Source organism: Mirounga angustirostris, unplaced genomic scaffold (assembly GCF_029215605.1).
Source record: "Mirounga angustirostris isolate CCGP_5_RB_7025 unplaced genomic scaffold, mMirAng1.0.hap1 SCAF_4, whole genome shotgun sequence".
Lineage (NCBI taxonomy): Eukaryota > Metazoa > Chordata > Mammalia > Carnivora > Phocidae > Mirounga > Mirounga angustirostris.
In genome coordinates this window covers 167,058,873-167,072,486 of record NW_026991712.1, presented here as the reverse complement: position 1 = coordinate 167,072,486, position 13,614 = coordinate 167,058,873, and the positions used below count along the sequence as shown (strand labels likewise).

Here is a 13,614-nt window from a genome sequence, read left to right as displayed (position 1 = left end):
AGAGGTGTGCTGGCAGGGGCCGGGACAAAGCCCTCCCAGCTCCAAGACCCTGTGAGCCTAGGGGTCAGTCTGTGGTTCCAGGTCAGGGAACTCCTCCTCTGCTGATGTTCTGTTCTGTTCCAGCACCGTGCAGTGTTCTTCCTCATGTAATCCTTACCCCATTCCATTTAGGGGATGGTCATTGTTATCCCATTTCACAGGTGAGAAAATTGGGGCTCAGAGAGCTCAGAAGTAGCTTCTCCAGAATCAGAGCTAGGAAATGTCACCTGAGCTTGAAACCAGGCGTACCAACACCAAGCCAACCGGCCTGGGTCCATCTGATTCCAATGTCCCGTGGTCCCAGGATTGTTTCTTTGTGGCCTGAAACCAGCTCTTCCCCAGGGGGTGGACCACAGGGCCCCCAGCGCCACCACAGACTGCCCCCCCAACCACAGCCCCCACCCGGCCTTACCACTGTCAGCTCTGTGGTTTCCCAAACACTCTCAACCAACAGCAGCTTTGACCATAAAGGTTCCCGCGAGGCGTTGCCAGTCAATTTTCCTTGCTTGGTTCTCAATTTCTCCCGAAGGGGAAGGTAGCGCAGGCCCAAGGAGGGGGGCACGGGCTGCCCCTCCCCACAAAGTGTCCATGTTTAGCTCACACTCAGGCCACACTGTATCATTTCAGCTTAATTTTATTTCCTCTTATAAACGGGCACAGCACGGGAAGTGTTAACAAAAGAAAAAAAACACAACCAAACAAAAAAACAGAACCAAAAAACCCAAACAGCTCCTTCACAAGGCTGGGACAGGTGAGTACCCATGGTGGGGCAGGCACCTGGGCCTCCTTTTCCAGTCTTTTCCCTCCACTTTTCCTTAGAGATTTGGCCATGAACTCAGGACAGGTATGGTTAATAAACAGGTTATGGGGGAGAGAAAGGGCAGGGAAGGCCTGGGGGAGGGAAGGACAAATTCCCACCCACCCCAGGCCAGGTTCTCGGAGGGCTCTGTACAAGAGAAAGGACGCACAGGAGGGACACTGTCTTCAGGGGGCTCTCTGGAGCAACACTGCCTACGAAAAATATTTACATGTATTTGCCACGCTCGGGCTGGGTGCACTGAGCTGCCAGGTGGGCACCTGGGGGATGCTGGAACCATCAGCCCTTAGATGGCAACCCCAGGACCTGGTCTTGGCATCTCTGTAAATCTGTACAGTCTGTGGGCTTCTATTTACAGGCAGGAGGCCTGAGGAAGCAAGTCCAGGGTGGTGGCTGTCAGGAGAAATTCAGGAGAGCCGAGGAGGTGGCGGCCACCCCTGCCCCGCCCGAGAGGCAGAGATGGGTCTGCTTCCTATGCCCAGGGCTCCAGCCCGGAGGCCCGGACAGATGGCTTTGCCGACCCCAGCGGGGTCTGGCCTGAGCACCCCAAGCCACTGCCCGCAGACCTGCCTCATCCAGCCCTAGTTACCACCCATCCACCTCCAGGGCTCAAGGGGACAAACCTTTCAGGAGACGTCCCCCCTCGGGCCTCCTAGGGAGACAGAGCCTGGGTTCTAAAAAGTCACAGCCAGAGCGGGTGGGGGGGGGAGGGGGGCCAAACTCCACCTCCTGAGGCCCCAGCTGCCCTCCCTGGTTCTGAGAGGTTCTCAAGCCACACAAGCTCCCTCCCCTTTGGAACTGGCCCTGCTTCCAGAAAATGCCAGGGCCCTGCAGGGCGCCCTCCCCGGGCACACTCGGGTGTGACCAGACACATCGCGCCCAGGCTGGGTGAGAGCCCCGCACCCACATTGCACCTAGGACAGCTCCAGCTCGTCCTTTTAACCGACCTCAGTCTTGGCCCACCCTGCCGAGCTGGGCTGGCCGGAGGGGATTTGGACTAGTCAGACTGTGTTCAGTTTCATGCGGACAAAGCCTGGGACTTTGTCTCAGGTCCAGGGCTCCATGAACAAGGCCCTCGGCCTCTTCTCTCAAATGCAAAGGACAGAGAGAGGAGGCCAGTGCCAGGAGGCAAAGCCCCAAGCCCCAAGCCCCAGGCTAGAAGCCAGCCCTCAGGATGTGGGGAGTCAGGCCTGCTGGGGCCAGGCTAGACCCACGCAGGCCACCCCAAGCCCATTCCAGCCAGACCAAGCCCAGCTCACCCATCCTTGCCAGGCCCTACCCCACCATGGGCCCTGGCCTCTGTTGGGGTCTCCAACCCTGGGCCCACCATCCCTGGGTTTGTGTCCTCTCTCCTCCATGCTCCCTGGCTTCTCAGCCTCGGCCTGCCCAGGCCTTGTCACCAGAGCTGCTGGCCCCAAGAGAGCAGCCCGCCAGGGAGCAGGGTGGAGGGAGGCCGGGCCTTTGGTCTCCCCCTACCCCAGCCCTTCTGCTCCAGGGACGACCGAGGCCAGGTCACCTCTCCTTCAACAGATCGTAGGCCCAGGGAACCTCCCCTCACTCCCGCCCCCTTCAAAGGCTGGGTTCCTCACAAGCTTCCAGGCCCTACCCAGGGGCACACTGAGTCTAAAAGATGGAGCCCTGGCCTGGAAGTAGGATGGCAGAAAAGACAGGGGGTGAAGTTCCCCAGAAGCTCGCCCTCACCACCTCAGGCCTCCCTCCCCCTCCCCCCTGCAGAAGGCGGCTGCCAGGGAGTCTTGAAAAGGGAACAGAAATAAGAGCTGGGTTCCTGACTTTAATCTGGGTTGAAGGCGAGGGGTGGGGTGTGAGCACCAGCCAAGCACAACTCAGACCACATCCCGTGGCTTCAGGAGCCCCCACCAAGCACACCCTCCCCAAAGGAGATTTGTGGCCCCACATTTAAAATATCTACAGAAGCAGCCCCCCTTGCAAGGGTAACAAAGAAGGGGGGAGGCGGGCTGAGGCCTGCGGCACCCCCACCCCCACCGGCTCTCAGCTCCTGGCATGGAGCCGTGTCGGGACGGGCTGCTCCCAGCTGCAGGTCTATCCAGCTGCACCCAGGAGAACCATCAGGTGGTCTGGCCAATGAGTGGGTCAGTGTCCACAGGGAGGGCCCCAGGGTGGGACCGAGGTGGCCTGGCGAGGCCAGTTGGGGGGGCAGGGAGAGGGTGCAGGAGGCCCCGGGTGGCAGGGCCCACCCTCGCAGGCACTTTGGGGACTTGTGTCCTGGGAGGCAGAGTCGGCCCCTAGCTCAGAGCAGAAGGGGGACACAGGGAGACCAGGAGCCAGGCCACATGCCCCTCCCCGCCCAGGGCTTGCAGTCCTGGGAGACCCAAACCCCCTTCCCAGCCTGGGGCCACATTCCAGGAACCAGCCTGCCTTCCTCAGCAAGGCTCCTAGCTAGTGAGGGGCTGGCCCTGGACCAACCCCCTGGCTAGCGACAGAGGGGAGGGAAGCAGGCCTCCCTGGTGTGCAATGCCCCGGGGGGCTCGTGGCAACATCCCCTCCGGGCCACACTTTATTCCAGGAAAGGCAAGTAAGTGCCCCCACCTATTCTCCAGTGTGAGTGCGGGGCTATGTGTGGGGGGGGGGGGGGAGATTGTGCATCCACATGGGATTGTATCTGACGTGCCGGGGTCACTGGCAATGCGGGTGGTGTTGGCGTCGTGGGGAGGGACTGAGTGTGACAGGGCAACTCAGGGGACCCAATATGGGCTGACTGTTCCAGCTTGACTCCACCGTCTCCAGTGAGCCTGAAAGCTGGAGACAACATGCGTGGTGCCACAGTGTACGTGGGGGTGTGGGGGGGCAGAGAGGGGCAGGCCGCACCGTCACCATCAGGCAATGATGTCTGGTGACTCGCATGGTCTTAAGCGCTGGGGGGCCGTGAGAAACCCGTGAGACTCAGCATCTTTGGAAGAACATGTGTGTCTGGGACAGGTCTGCACCGGATGGCTGGTCAGGACTGTGTATGCTTCTGTCGTTGCGTGCTTCTGTCTCTGTGTGTGACGTGATGCGTGACCACGTGGGAGATGGTGTCTGGGCAGAGCCCACTAGCAAGAGGGAGGTCCGAGCAGCCCCGCCCCGCCTCGCCAGTGGCCCCCAGGGCACTCTCAGGAAGTCAGTTCCTTAGGGGCAGACGGGGATGAGGCGGAGGCCTGTGGTCCGTGTGCATGGGGCAGGGGTGAGGGGAGAACGACCCCACAGCCCCAGAGAGGCCAGGACAGACCAGGCTGGCGGCAACAGGTACCCTCTGTCCCGGGCAGAGAGGGGCCCTGGGACAGTGGCGAGAGGCTGCAGTGTCTCGGTGATTTTGAGGGCTGAGCCTGCCCAGTGCTTGTCCTGGAAACCAGCCGGAGGGCCTCTCTAGCTCCAGGAGGAGACCGGGGCCAGGGTGGGGCTCAAGCCCATGTCAAGCCCCACCCCTTCTCCCAGCAGCCAATGCGCAGCCTCCTTCCTCCTGTCCGTCTGACATGAGGCCCGGAAGCTGGCTGATTGCGGGGAGAGCACAGCGCAGGGGTGGGGGTGGGGGGAAACAAGAGATGAGCTCATAAGGGCACAGCCAAGGGCAGATGGCAGCGCCCCCGTCCCTCAGGCAAGGTCTGTGTGAGGCTGGCAGTCTGGGCAGACCTTGGGAGGGCGGGCAGAGATGAACTGGGGCCAGGCTCCCTTTCAGGCCCAGTCCCAGGCCAGGGCTGGTGAGGCCGGGCCGGGGGCTAGGCAGAGGGGTGATGCTGAGCTACGGGAGGCACTGTGGCTCCTCTAGGCGTAGAACTCCTCCTGCTTGTCAGGCTTCTGGTACGTGACGCTCGCCTGCTTGGGCTCCTCCAGTGTGTAGCTTCCCTCATCCTTCTTCTTCATGCGGTAGATGAGTAACGTGACCAGGAAGGCAGCGAACAGGGCGCCCACCACCCCGCCTACAATCACAGCTGTGGAAGAAGAAGGCAGAGGTCACGGGCTAAAGACAGGGCGGGATGAGCTTAGAGCCTGGGCAGGGGGCTGAGAGTCTTTTGAATCTGGGGCGGGGGGTGGAGTGAAGTCAACTCGAACACCCCCAGCCCCGGCCGGCCTTCACAGCCCCTCACCAGGGCCTGGCTCCCTTCTGGGTGCCTGACCCACACTCACAGACGCCCACACACACTCTAAGGGGTGTAAGATGCCACCAGTCGGAAGACGCTCCGACATCTCATAGACATTAGGAAAGCAAAAAACTGCCAGCGGAACTACAACACATCCCAACTATGGAAGGGCCTAGAGCTTACTTAAGAAAGAGTTAACTTATGAGCAGACGTGCACTGAGGACGGGTGAAGTGCAAAATGGCCATCCCCATTCTACAGATGAGGAAAAGGGAGCCTGGAAAGCTGAAGGACCTGCCTGAGGCCACACTGCTCCTGAATGGGGAGCAGGGTCTGGACCACGAGTCCAGAGACTCTTCGGGAGAGGCAGCCAACGCAGGTCCTCAGGGCGTCAAGGCTGGGGGCAGGTCAAGCCAAAGGATGCGGTCAGAGATTAGGGTCCAGGGGCTGAGGGCCCGGAAGGGTTGACCAGCATGGCCCAGGGAAGCAGGTGTCAGGGTCAGACCCTGGGACAGGGGAAGGTCAGAGGAGGAACCAGAGGGCAGGTCTGGGTGTTGAGGCCCCAGCTTTCCCTCCTAGAAAATGAGGCTCCTAGAAACCCACGCCCTGACCTCTTCTTGGGTTCCTAGAGGTCAAACTGAGGTCCAACCGCTGCCTCACTCTGGCTCCTCCCGGGCCCCAAGCCTCACCTACGAGCACCTCCTTCCGCTCCAGGATGCTTTTCTGAGGCAGCTGAGCAGCCGAGCTGCCTGAGTCGATGGCATTGTCCAGGAGGCCGGGGCCTGGGCGCACACCTTTGGGCAGCGTCCCAGGCGGAGGTGACGGCTTGGCTGCAGCCCCGCCCACGGCCACCACCTCATTGGCTGTGTCTGGCTGTGTGGTCTCCTCCTCTGGCAGCTCAAAGTCCCCGCTGGGCCCCCCGCTCACGGGCACCTCGGGCTCATCCCGGATCGTGGTCAGGACGGACTCCGGAGTTGGGGTCTGTGGGGAGCGTGGCATGAGCCCAGGAGCCAGGCCTGCCCGCACCTCTTGCCGTGGGGCAGCCCACCCCCCTTGCCCCCCACCTAACCCCCCTTCCCCAGTGGGTCTGACACTTAGGAAGCACTTGCTACGTGTCAGGCACGGCGCTAAAACACGTGACGGGCATTTGACCCTCACGACGTCCCCAGGAAGGAAATACCATTGCCCCTGACTTACAGAGCTGATAACAGGCCCAGAGAGATGAAGCAACTTGCCAAGGACACACAGCTAGGAAGTGGTGGAGGCAGGACTAGAATCCCAATCTCCCCAGCTCCAGCGGCTGTGTCTTTGACCACCACACTACTCTGCCTCTCTTCTCCCGGGCCCCGTCCTGTCCCCAGCCCGCCTCTGTCCCCTCTCTCTCTAGCCGCCTTAGTGATCATCCTTGGGAGACTGCTGCCAAATTGCTGGCTGGGGGCTGCTTGATGCAGACCGGTCCGCCGTCCACGCACCTGAGGCAGACGGGAGTCCCTCGGCCTGGGGGTCACTCCAAGAGCACACCCACAGAGCATCATGCCCCCTGGAGGTGGGTCCGGGAGGCCAGCCCGGGGGCTCCCACCGCGTGGATGGGGGCCCAGGGCTCGGATGCTGTAACTGGCATCCTGCTCTCCATACCCTTCCCACCTGGCTGACAACCATGAGACACAAGGCGGCCCCGGCGGCTCAGGGTAGCTGAGGGCAGGGCCTGCATCCCGCCGGGGCTGGCCCTGACCTGCGGCAGCTCCGCCCCGACGGCCCTCGTCCGTGAGGCAGGCGGCAACGGGCTTCAGTACCCCAATCAGTGCTGCTACCTGCCCCCTCGCCCAGCATGCCCAGCAGGGACCCGGCTGCTTTTCCCATTTCCTTGATCCCATGCATCCCCTGCCTCCCTGACATCTTCACCCTCTTCCCTTCAACCCTCCACCCCTCACCCCTAAGCCCTACACACACACACACATGCACGTGCGTCCCTGGCCTCCGGAGCCAACTGCGGGGCTCAGACCCTGACCGGCCGTCGCCGGCCAAGCTGCCTCTGTCGCAGGACGAAAAGGCAGCGCCACCCCGAGCGGCGGGTTCGGGCTGAGGGATGGCATGCTTCCCCCCTCCCCGGGGCAGCAGGTCGCACGCGTGAGCTGCGGGTTCTCCTCTCCCGCAGCCTCCTTCTCAGTCACCTTCAGACTAACAACGATGGCGACGGGGGTGACAATGACAGTAGGGAAACTTCTGGTTGGCTTACCACTGCCAGGCACTGTTCCAGGCACTGGACAATTCCCACCACACTACAGTTCGCATCCTATTATTTCCTCCTCCTCACAGACGAGGGAATGGATGTCCAGTGAGGACCAGTGACTTCCTGAGGTCCCGAGGCTCCCAAGGGCAGTGGCAGAACTCCCCGCCGCAGTGCCCGTCTCCCAAGCACCTGGCCCCGCCCCCGCCGCCACGCTTCACCCACTCCCTTCCCCATCCATATCTTGTCCCAGCATCCTGGTCTCCCTTCCATCCCCGGCCACCTCGACCACTGTCCTCATCCTGGGCCTTACTCCCAGCCTCGGCCCTCCGGCCTCATGCGTCTCTCACCCTCTCCGTCCCCAGACCCTCCCGGTCCTCAGGCCCTCCTGCCCGGCTGCATCCTCCCTCCCCAAGGCCCTGACCCACCCTCCTCTCCCCACCTGCTCACCTGAGCCACCTCCGTGGGTCCAGGGGCAGTGGTCCCCAGGGGCAAGGTGCTCTTCTCGGGGACGTCAGCCTCCTGGGTGGTAGCTGGCCTGGGAAGGGCCCTTGGCCTGGAGGTAGCTGTGCTGACCATCCTGGGCGTTGGGGCCTCTGTGTCCAAGATGGCCACCGTGGTGGGAGGTGAGGGCGCTGCTGGGGTGGTGGCCCGGGCCGTGGCTGCCGTGGTCAGTGGAAGAGGCAGAAGCCTCTGCACGCCGGTGGTCCTTATGACGGAGGGGGTGGCCGTGGAAGGGGGGGCCGCGGGGAGGCTGGGGGCGGCGGTGGCCACCGTGGCGGGCACTGTGGCCACAGTCAGGGCCTCCGCAGTCGTGGCGGCAGTGGTAGCCGTGGGAGTGGAGATGGTGGTGGTTCTCTGGCTGGGCTCTCCTGGGACCTCTGTCACCACGGGGGGGCTGGTGGCCGGCTCCGGGGTGGGGTGCTCAGAGGGGAGCTCTTCCAACGGGGTGCCCACAGGCTGGATGTCCACGGTAGGCAGCACTGCAGGTGTGGTCGACACTGCCATGGCCACATCCGGGCTGAATCGCATGGCCGTCTCGATGCCCGACTCCTGCTCGAAGTCTGAGAGGGCGGGGGAGAGGAGAGAGCTAGGGAGCTGGGTGATTATGCGGGGCGTGAGGGCCCCAGGTAAGGAATGGCCATCAAGAAGGGGGGGGGCTCCCAACCCTCACTCTGCACAATTTTCCCAGGACAAGATGAGGGAAAGAAGGAAGGTAAAGCCTGGCCAAAGGTTACCAGTTGGCTGGTGGCTGGTGGCTGTTCCCTAAGTCCTCTCTGCTTAGCCAAAATTTCTTCTAGGGGGGCACCTCTTCCAGGAAGTCTTCTGTGATTATTTCAGACCACACCGCCTGGACCTTCTGGCAGGTTGAACCCCGGCAATGTCAACTAAAGCCCTACAGGGTTTTTAGCCCTTGCTAAAGGCTGGGGGCAAGCAGGGGAGTGGCATTCTAGGAAAAGTCAGACCTGGGTACCCTCTACCATGAGCACATGGTGGCGGGCACATTCAGAGCTCCCCCCAGAGGCACAGGCCACAGGGAGACAGCAAGGAGAGGAAGGAGCCCTTCCTATAGGGAATGCTGGAGCAACCTGGCTGCCTTTGAGCCCGGACACGTGAAGGGGCCCGGGAGGAAATGAGGAGAGACAGAGAGAGAGAAGGGGCGCCTGACCAGGCAGAGAGAGGAGGGGTGGCAAGCAGCCAGGAAGGTTCAGGAGGAGAGACATGACCCAGCAGAGATGGACTTTACGAAGATTAACTTGCAAGAGGCTTACATGGAGTAAGCTAAAGCAGGGAGACTCAAGGCAGGGAACCATGGGAGGCCAGGGCCATGGCACCCAATCTCCTGCCATCCCATCAGACCATCTTGTCCCCTCCTTGGGCCCAATCTCAGCACAGACCCAATGTGGGGCTCAAACTCACAACCCCCAGATCAAGAGTCACCTACTCTACTGACTGAGCCAGCCAGGTGCCCTAAGCACACAGCCCTTTTTACTACCGTTTTTCGAGCTCCTTCTCTGTTCTAGACCCTGACATCTTGTGCTGAAGACTTCCAGAGGCTCTAAGAAGACATATTTGGTCTCCTCATTCCCAAGTGAGAATACAGGGCCTCAGAGAGAGGGAGAGGCTGAAGGAGGTATAGCTGTTAGGTGGCAAAGCCGGGATTCAAACTCAGGGCACCTCCCTCACTTTGCACCACTCTGCTGGCCTTTCCCAGGCCTTTCCCACGGAGCCAGGCTGTCCCAGGCACAGTGGCGGCATCTGCCCTTTTCCATGGCTCCCGGAACCTGCCCTGGGCTACTGCTGATTGGGCGGGAGGGGGCCCCTGACCCAAGCTGAGTCAGCCAAATGATCTCACTGACAATATGCCACTCAACCCAGACGTGGCTACTAAGTCCCTGCAAGAGGTCAGGGCAGTACTGTTCCCTGGGTTACTGAGGAGTGTCGTGTTCCCTGCCAGGGGCGGGAAGTCTGCAGGGAGACACGAGCAGTGCTCAGAGACAGAACTGTGGGGAGCAGGGGGTCCCAAGCTCTGAGGTCTCAAGGCCCTGGTTCCAGTCCCAGGAGGGTGGTCTGCCCTTCCGGTGCTCACGGTCCAGGAGCCTCCCTTGCCTGACCTCCCCCTCCCCTCACCCCACCGTGGAAGCGAGCCTGCGTGGGCCCCTGGAGGCAGACAGGATTGCCCACACACAGGGGAAAGGAGAGGCGAGGTACTTACAGCCTGAGCCCGACCCTGAGTAGAGGTCATCCAGCTCATCATCGGGGAAGGAGTCGTCATCCCCAGAGCCCTCGAGATCCACGGGCCTCTCGAAGTTCTCGCTGCGCCAGCGCTGAGCCTGGGGAGGACAGAGTCGGGCACAGAGCTCAGCACCTGAGGCCAGCAGCCCGGATGGGCCCAGAGTGACAACAGACACCCTCATGGGCCAAGTGACAATGAGGGACAGCATCGGGTATGGCCACCACGTGGGAAAACAGAGCCAGGGCGGGCCTGATTATCACTTCCCACCCACCTGGGGGCCAGGGTAGCAGCCCCATCTTCCTGCCTGACGGCCACCACTACGGACCAGGCCACTCCCCCATGCCTGATCAGAACTGCTAGGTGGCAGAGCTGGGCTTAGAGCCAGAACGCTGGCTTTGAGTCTGGCCTCCAGCACTTAACTGCATGTGTGACCTGGAGTGAATTACTTAGTCTCTCCCTGCCTGTTTACTCATTACCCATAAGCAAAGAGTGCCTGCCTTCTTGGGGAGCTGTGCGCACGCAGTGGGCTAACGTGGCTGTGCGCACGCAGTGGGCCAACGTGGGTGTGAGCACGCAGTGGGCCAACGTGGGTGTGCGCACGCAGTGGGCCAACGTGGGTGTGCGCACGCAGTGGGCCAACGTGGGTGTGCGCACGCAGTGGGCCAACGTGGCTGTGCGCACGCAGTGGGCCAACGTGGGTGTGCGCACGCAGTGGGCCAACGTGGCTGTGCGCACGCAGTGGGCCAACGTGGGTGTGAGCACGCAGTGGGCCAACATGGCTGTGCGCACGCAGTGGGCTAACGTGGGTGTGAGCACGCAGTGGGCTAACACACGTGCGGTGCCGAGCGCCTGTTGCACACAGGTTAGCGTGACTCTCGGTGTGGACACTGTCATCAGACCCACCCTCAAAGTGCCTGTCACAGACAAGAACAGAGGCGGGGCCCCCATTCCGCAGAGGAGGGAGCTGAGGCCCATGCAGCCGCCCCCGGTCACCAGACAGCACGTGACGCAATGAGATTCAGACCCTGCCGGGGACCCAAAGTTTCCGACCCCACAATCCCAAAGGCTGTGTAATCCCATCAGACAGACATGGGGTTTGGAGAGATTTGGGGCTTTCGGAGGGAAGTACCTTGAGTAAGAGTGGCTGGGGGGGGGGAGAGTAGGGAGTGTAGGCTCTAGCCCTGGTCCTGGGTCTTCCCCCAAACAGGAAGTTGGCCCACCTCCCCACAAAGCATCTTAATGCCTGAGTTGGCTGAGGGCCTGAAGGCCGTTTCCACTTCAACAGGGTCAGAAGGGGTAAGAGCGGCTTCTCGAGGGTCCAGCTCACCTGGCCTAAGACTCTTCCCGGAGAGGGGGATGTCCCTCCCAACGGCAACCCTGCAGTGAGAGCCAGCACAAAGGCAAGCAAGGCAGGAGGGCACCCCCCATCCCCAGGGGCAGGCTTGGCCCCACCCCCTGCCACACCTTTGACCCTAGCTCCAGCCTGGGCCAAGCCAATCCCTGCCCCTGAGAGCTTTCCCAAGCAAAGGGAGATGGACGCCTGGGGCCCAGATCCAGAGGACTAGCACTTGGGGCTGAAACAAGTGAAGAGAGAGAAAGGCATCTCCAGCAGAAGGAAGGGAGCAAGCACAGGCTCCGAGGTGGGGAGGTGCAGCCTGGGCTCTCACCCAGGGTCCCTCTGCACCCCTCCACTTGCTGGGTTCCAGCCCCGCTGGCGGCTCTCTATTCCTGGAATGTGCCTGATCTCTCTTGTCACTCATGCTGTTCCCTCCACCCAGAACACTCTTCCTTCCCAGCCCCGCACCCTCCAACTTTTGGCCAGCCGACCTTGACGCCCCTTTCACTCCTGCCAAGAAGCCCCCCTGCTCTGATCTTTCAGAGGATCCTGTGCTTCTGAATGTGCACCTACCACTGCCGCTTGCGTGTGTCCCCACTCGGTGACTGCCCACCCCACCAAACTACACCTTGAAGGACAGAGGCAGGACCTTGCCTGGCACATAGTAGGTATTCAGGAAGTATCTATTAAGGAACAGTTGAGCTGGAAGATGGGACTAATTCCTGGGGCAGGGGCGGAGTAGGGGCAGGCTGGAGCTGCAGCCCGGGAAGCCCCATCACAGGAGGCTCTCGGTGATGTGCCAACAAGTTCATCCTGGAAATGGGTTACTTTTCATCCTGACCGCACGTCAGAAGATGGTGAGCACTGATCTGAGGAAGAGTCCCAGCATCCGCACCATCTGCCCAACGTGGGGAACCACGAAAGTTGTGTGAGCCGGAGGGGGACCGGGTCAGTGCCGCGTGCAGTGCTCAGCCTCTCACAGTCCCACCCACCTGACGGGCCCCCTTCTGGGGTTCATACACAGCTAGGGTGAGGCCCCCAAACCTGCCTTCTTGCCTCAGCCCCGGCCACATGCTCCACAGCCCTACGCAGACCAGCCAGGGCAAAAGGCCAGGGCAGTGAGCCAGGAGATTCCCCCCGTCCCTCCACCCCACCGTTACCCCCCCCATACACACACGCCAAGTAATGAATTAATCAGTATTTACTTGCTACCAGTGAGTCATGGAGTGGAACAATGAGTGTAATTGCTCCCGTGACTAATTGCTGGGTCTTTCTCGGTTTTAGATGTTCCAGGAGCTCAGAGCGGCTCTCATCCGACTTGCCCCAGCCCCCATCTCTGCCCCCACTGCCCAAAAGAGCAAATCCCAGGACCCCAGACGAGGGAGATGGAAGGCTCCCTGCACCACCAGCCAAGCTGGAGTCCCTTGGAGATGTTCTGTGCTATTCTCAGGCAAGCAGCCAGAGATGGGCAATTCCTGCTCAGGGCCACACAGCAGGATGGGGACTGAGCAGGGACCCGTGATCAGACTCCCATTTGTGGGCAATGTCACCTTCACGGTGTTTCCATCCTTCCAGAAAGGCCAGGGAGTAGCTGAGAGACCTCTAGCTGGGAGGAGGGGTTCTAAGAAGTCTGAGGTCCCTGGAGACCCCCAAACTGGAGTAAATGTGGGGGCCAAAATAGGGAATCCACATGATTCCTCAGTGGCCCCTGCCCTAACGATCAGCTCCTGGAAGGGCCTGCACGAATCCAAAGACTCCCCCCAAAACCACAGACTCTTGAAATGACACGTCCAGAGACAGAGAAAGAACATACAGAGACACACCCTGATACACAGGCACCTCAAGGCAGCCAGAGAGAGGCATCTCGTGTTGGCGTGCCTTTGGGTACAAACAGGTGCATGCACGGGAAGGGGGGCAGGCACAGGGTGGGGGCACACACTGTGCAGCTCTGAGGCTCAGAGACAAGCATGGAGCCTCCTGTGAACCCATCAGCCTCCACTCAGGTAGCTCTCACCTAGATACTATTCATCCCTAGCTCAGTAGCCATCGACATGACAACCGTTACCATGGCGACCATCTCCTCCATGCTAAGGACCAGGAGCTCCAGCTCCCCACAGAGATGTGGTGGGGGCAGGAGAGGGAAAGATCATGGAAGAACAGAGAGGATGCCGGCGGGGGGGGGGGGGGGTGGACAGCAGAGACGCAGGGCAGAGGGAAGCCAGGGGTCAGAGGGGCACAGGGGGGATGGGGCGGGAGCAGCGCAGGGAGGACTCAGTGAGGGAGAGAAAGCAGAGAAGGCGAGAGTGGGAGGCAGAGGGAGAGAACTCTCTCACATCTTAATTTAGCCTCATGCTCATCAGACA

General features: G+C 61.3%; 1 protein-coding gene across 1 annotated transcript in view; it reads right to left on the bottom strand.

The window, feature by feature from the left end:
* Positions 1–657: 657 nt before the first annotated feature.
* SDC3 (syndecan 3) overlaps positions 658–13,614 on the bottom strand; it is a 37,881-nt gene continuing 24,924 nt past the window's right edge. Inside the window, exons 3-6 of the mRNA XM_045899129.3 lie at positions 9,895–10,012; positions 7,629–8,242; positions 5,641–5,932; positions 658–4,803 (exon numbers count right to left, since the gene is read on the bottom strand). Coding sequence (XP_045755085.2) covers positions 4,637–4,803; positions 5,641–5,932; positions 7,629–8,242; positions 9,895–10,012 — 1,191 coding nt within the window. The 3' untranslated portion in view covers positions 658–4,636. The remainder of the gene's footprint in view (positions 4,804–5,640; positions 5,933–7,628; positions 8,243–9,894; positions 10,013–13,614) is intronic.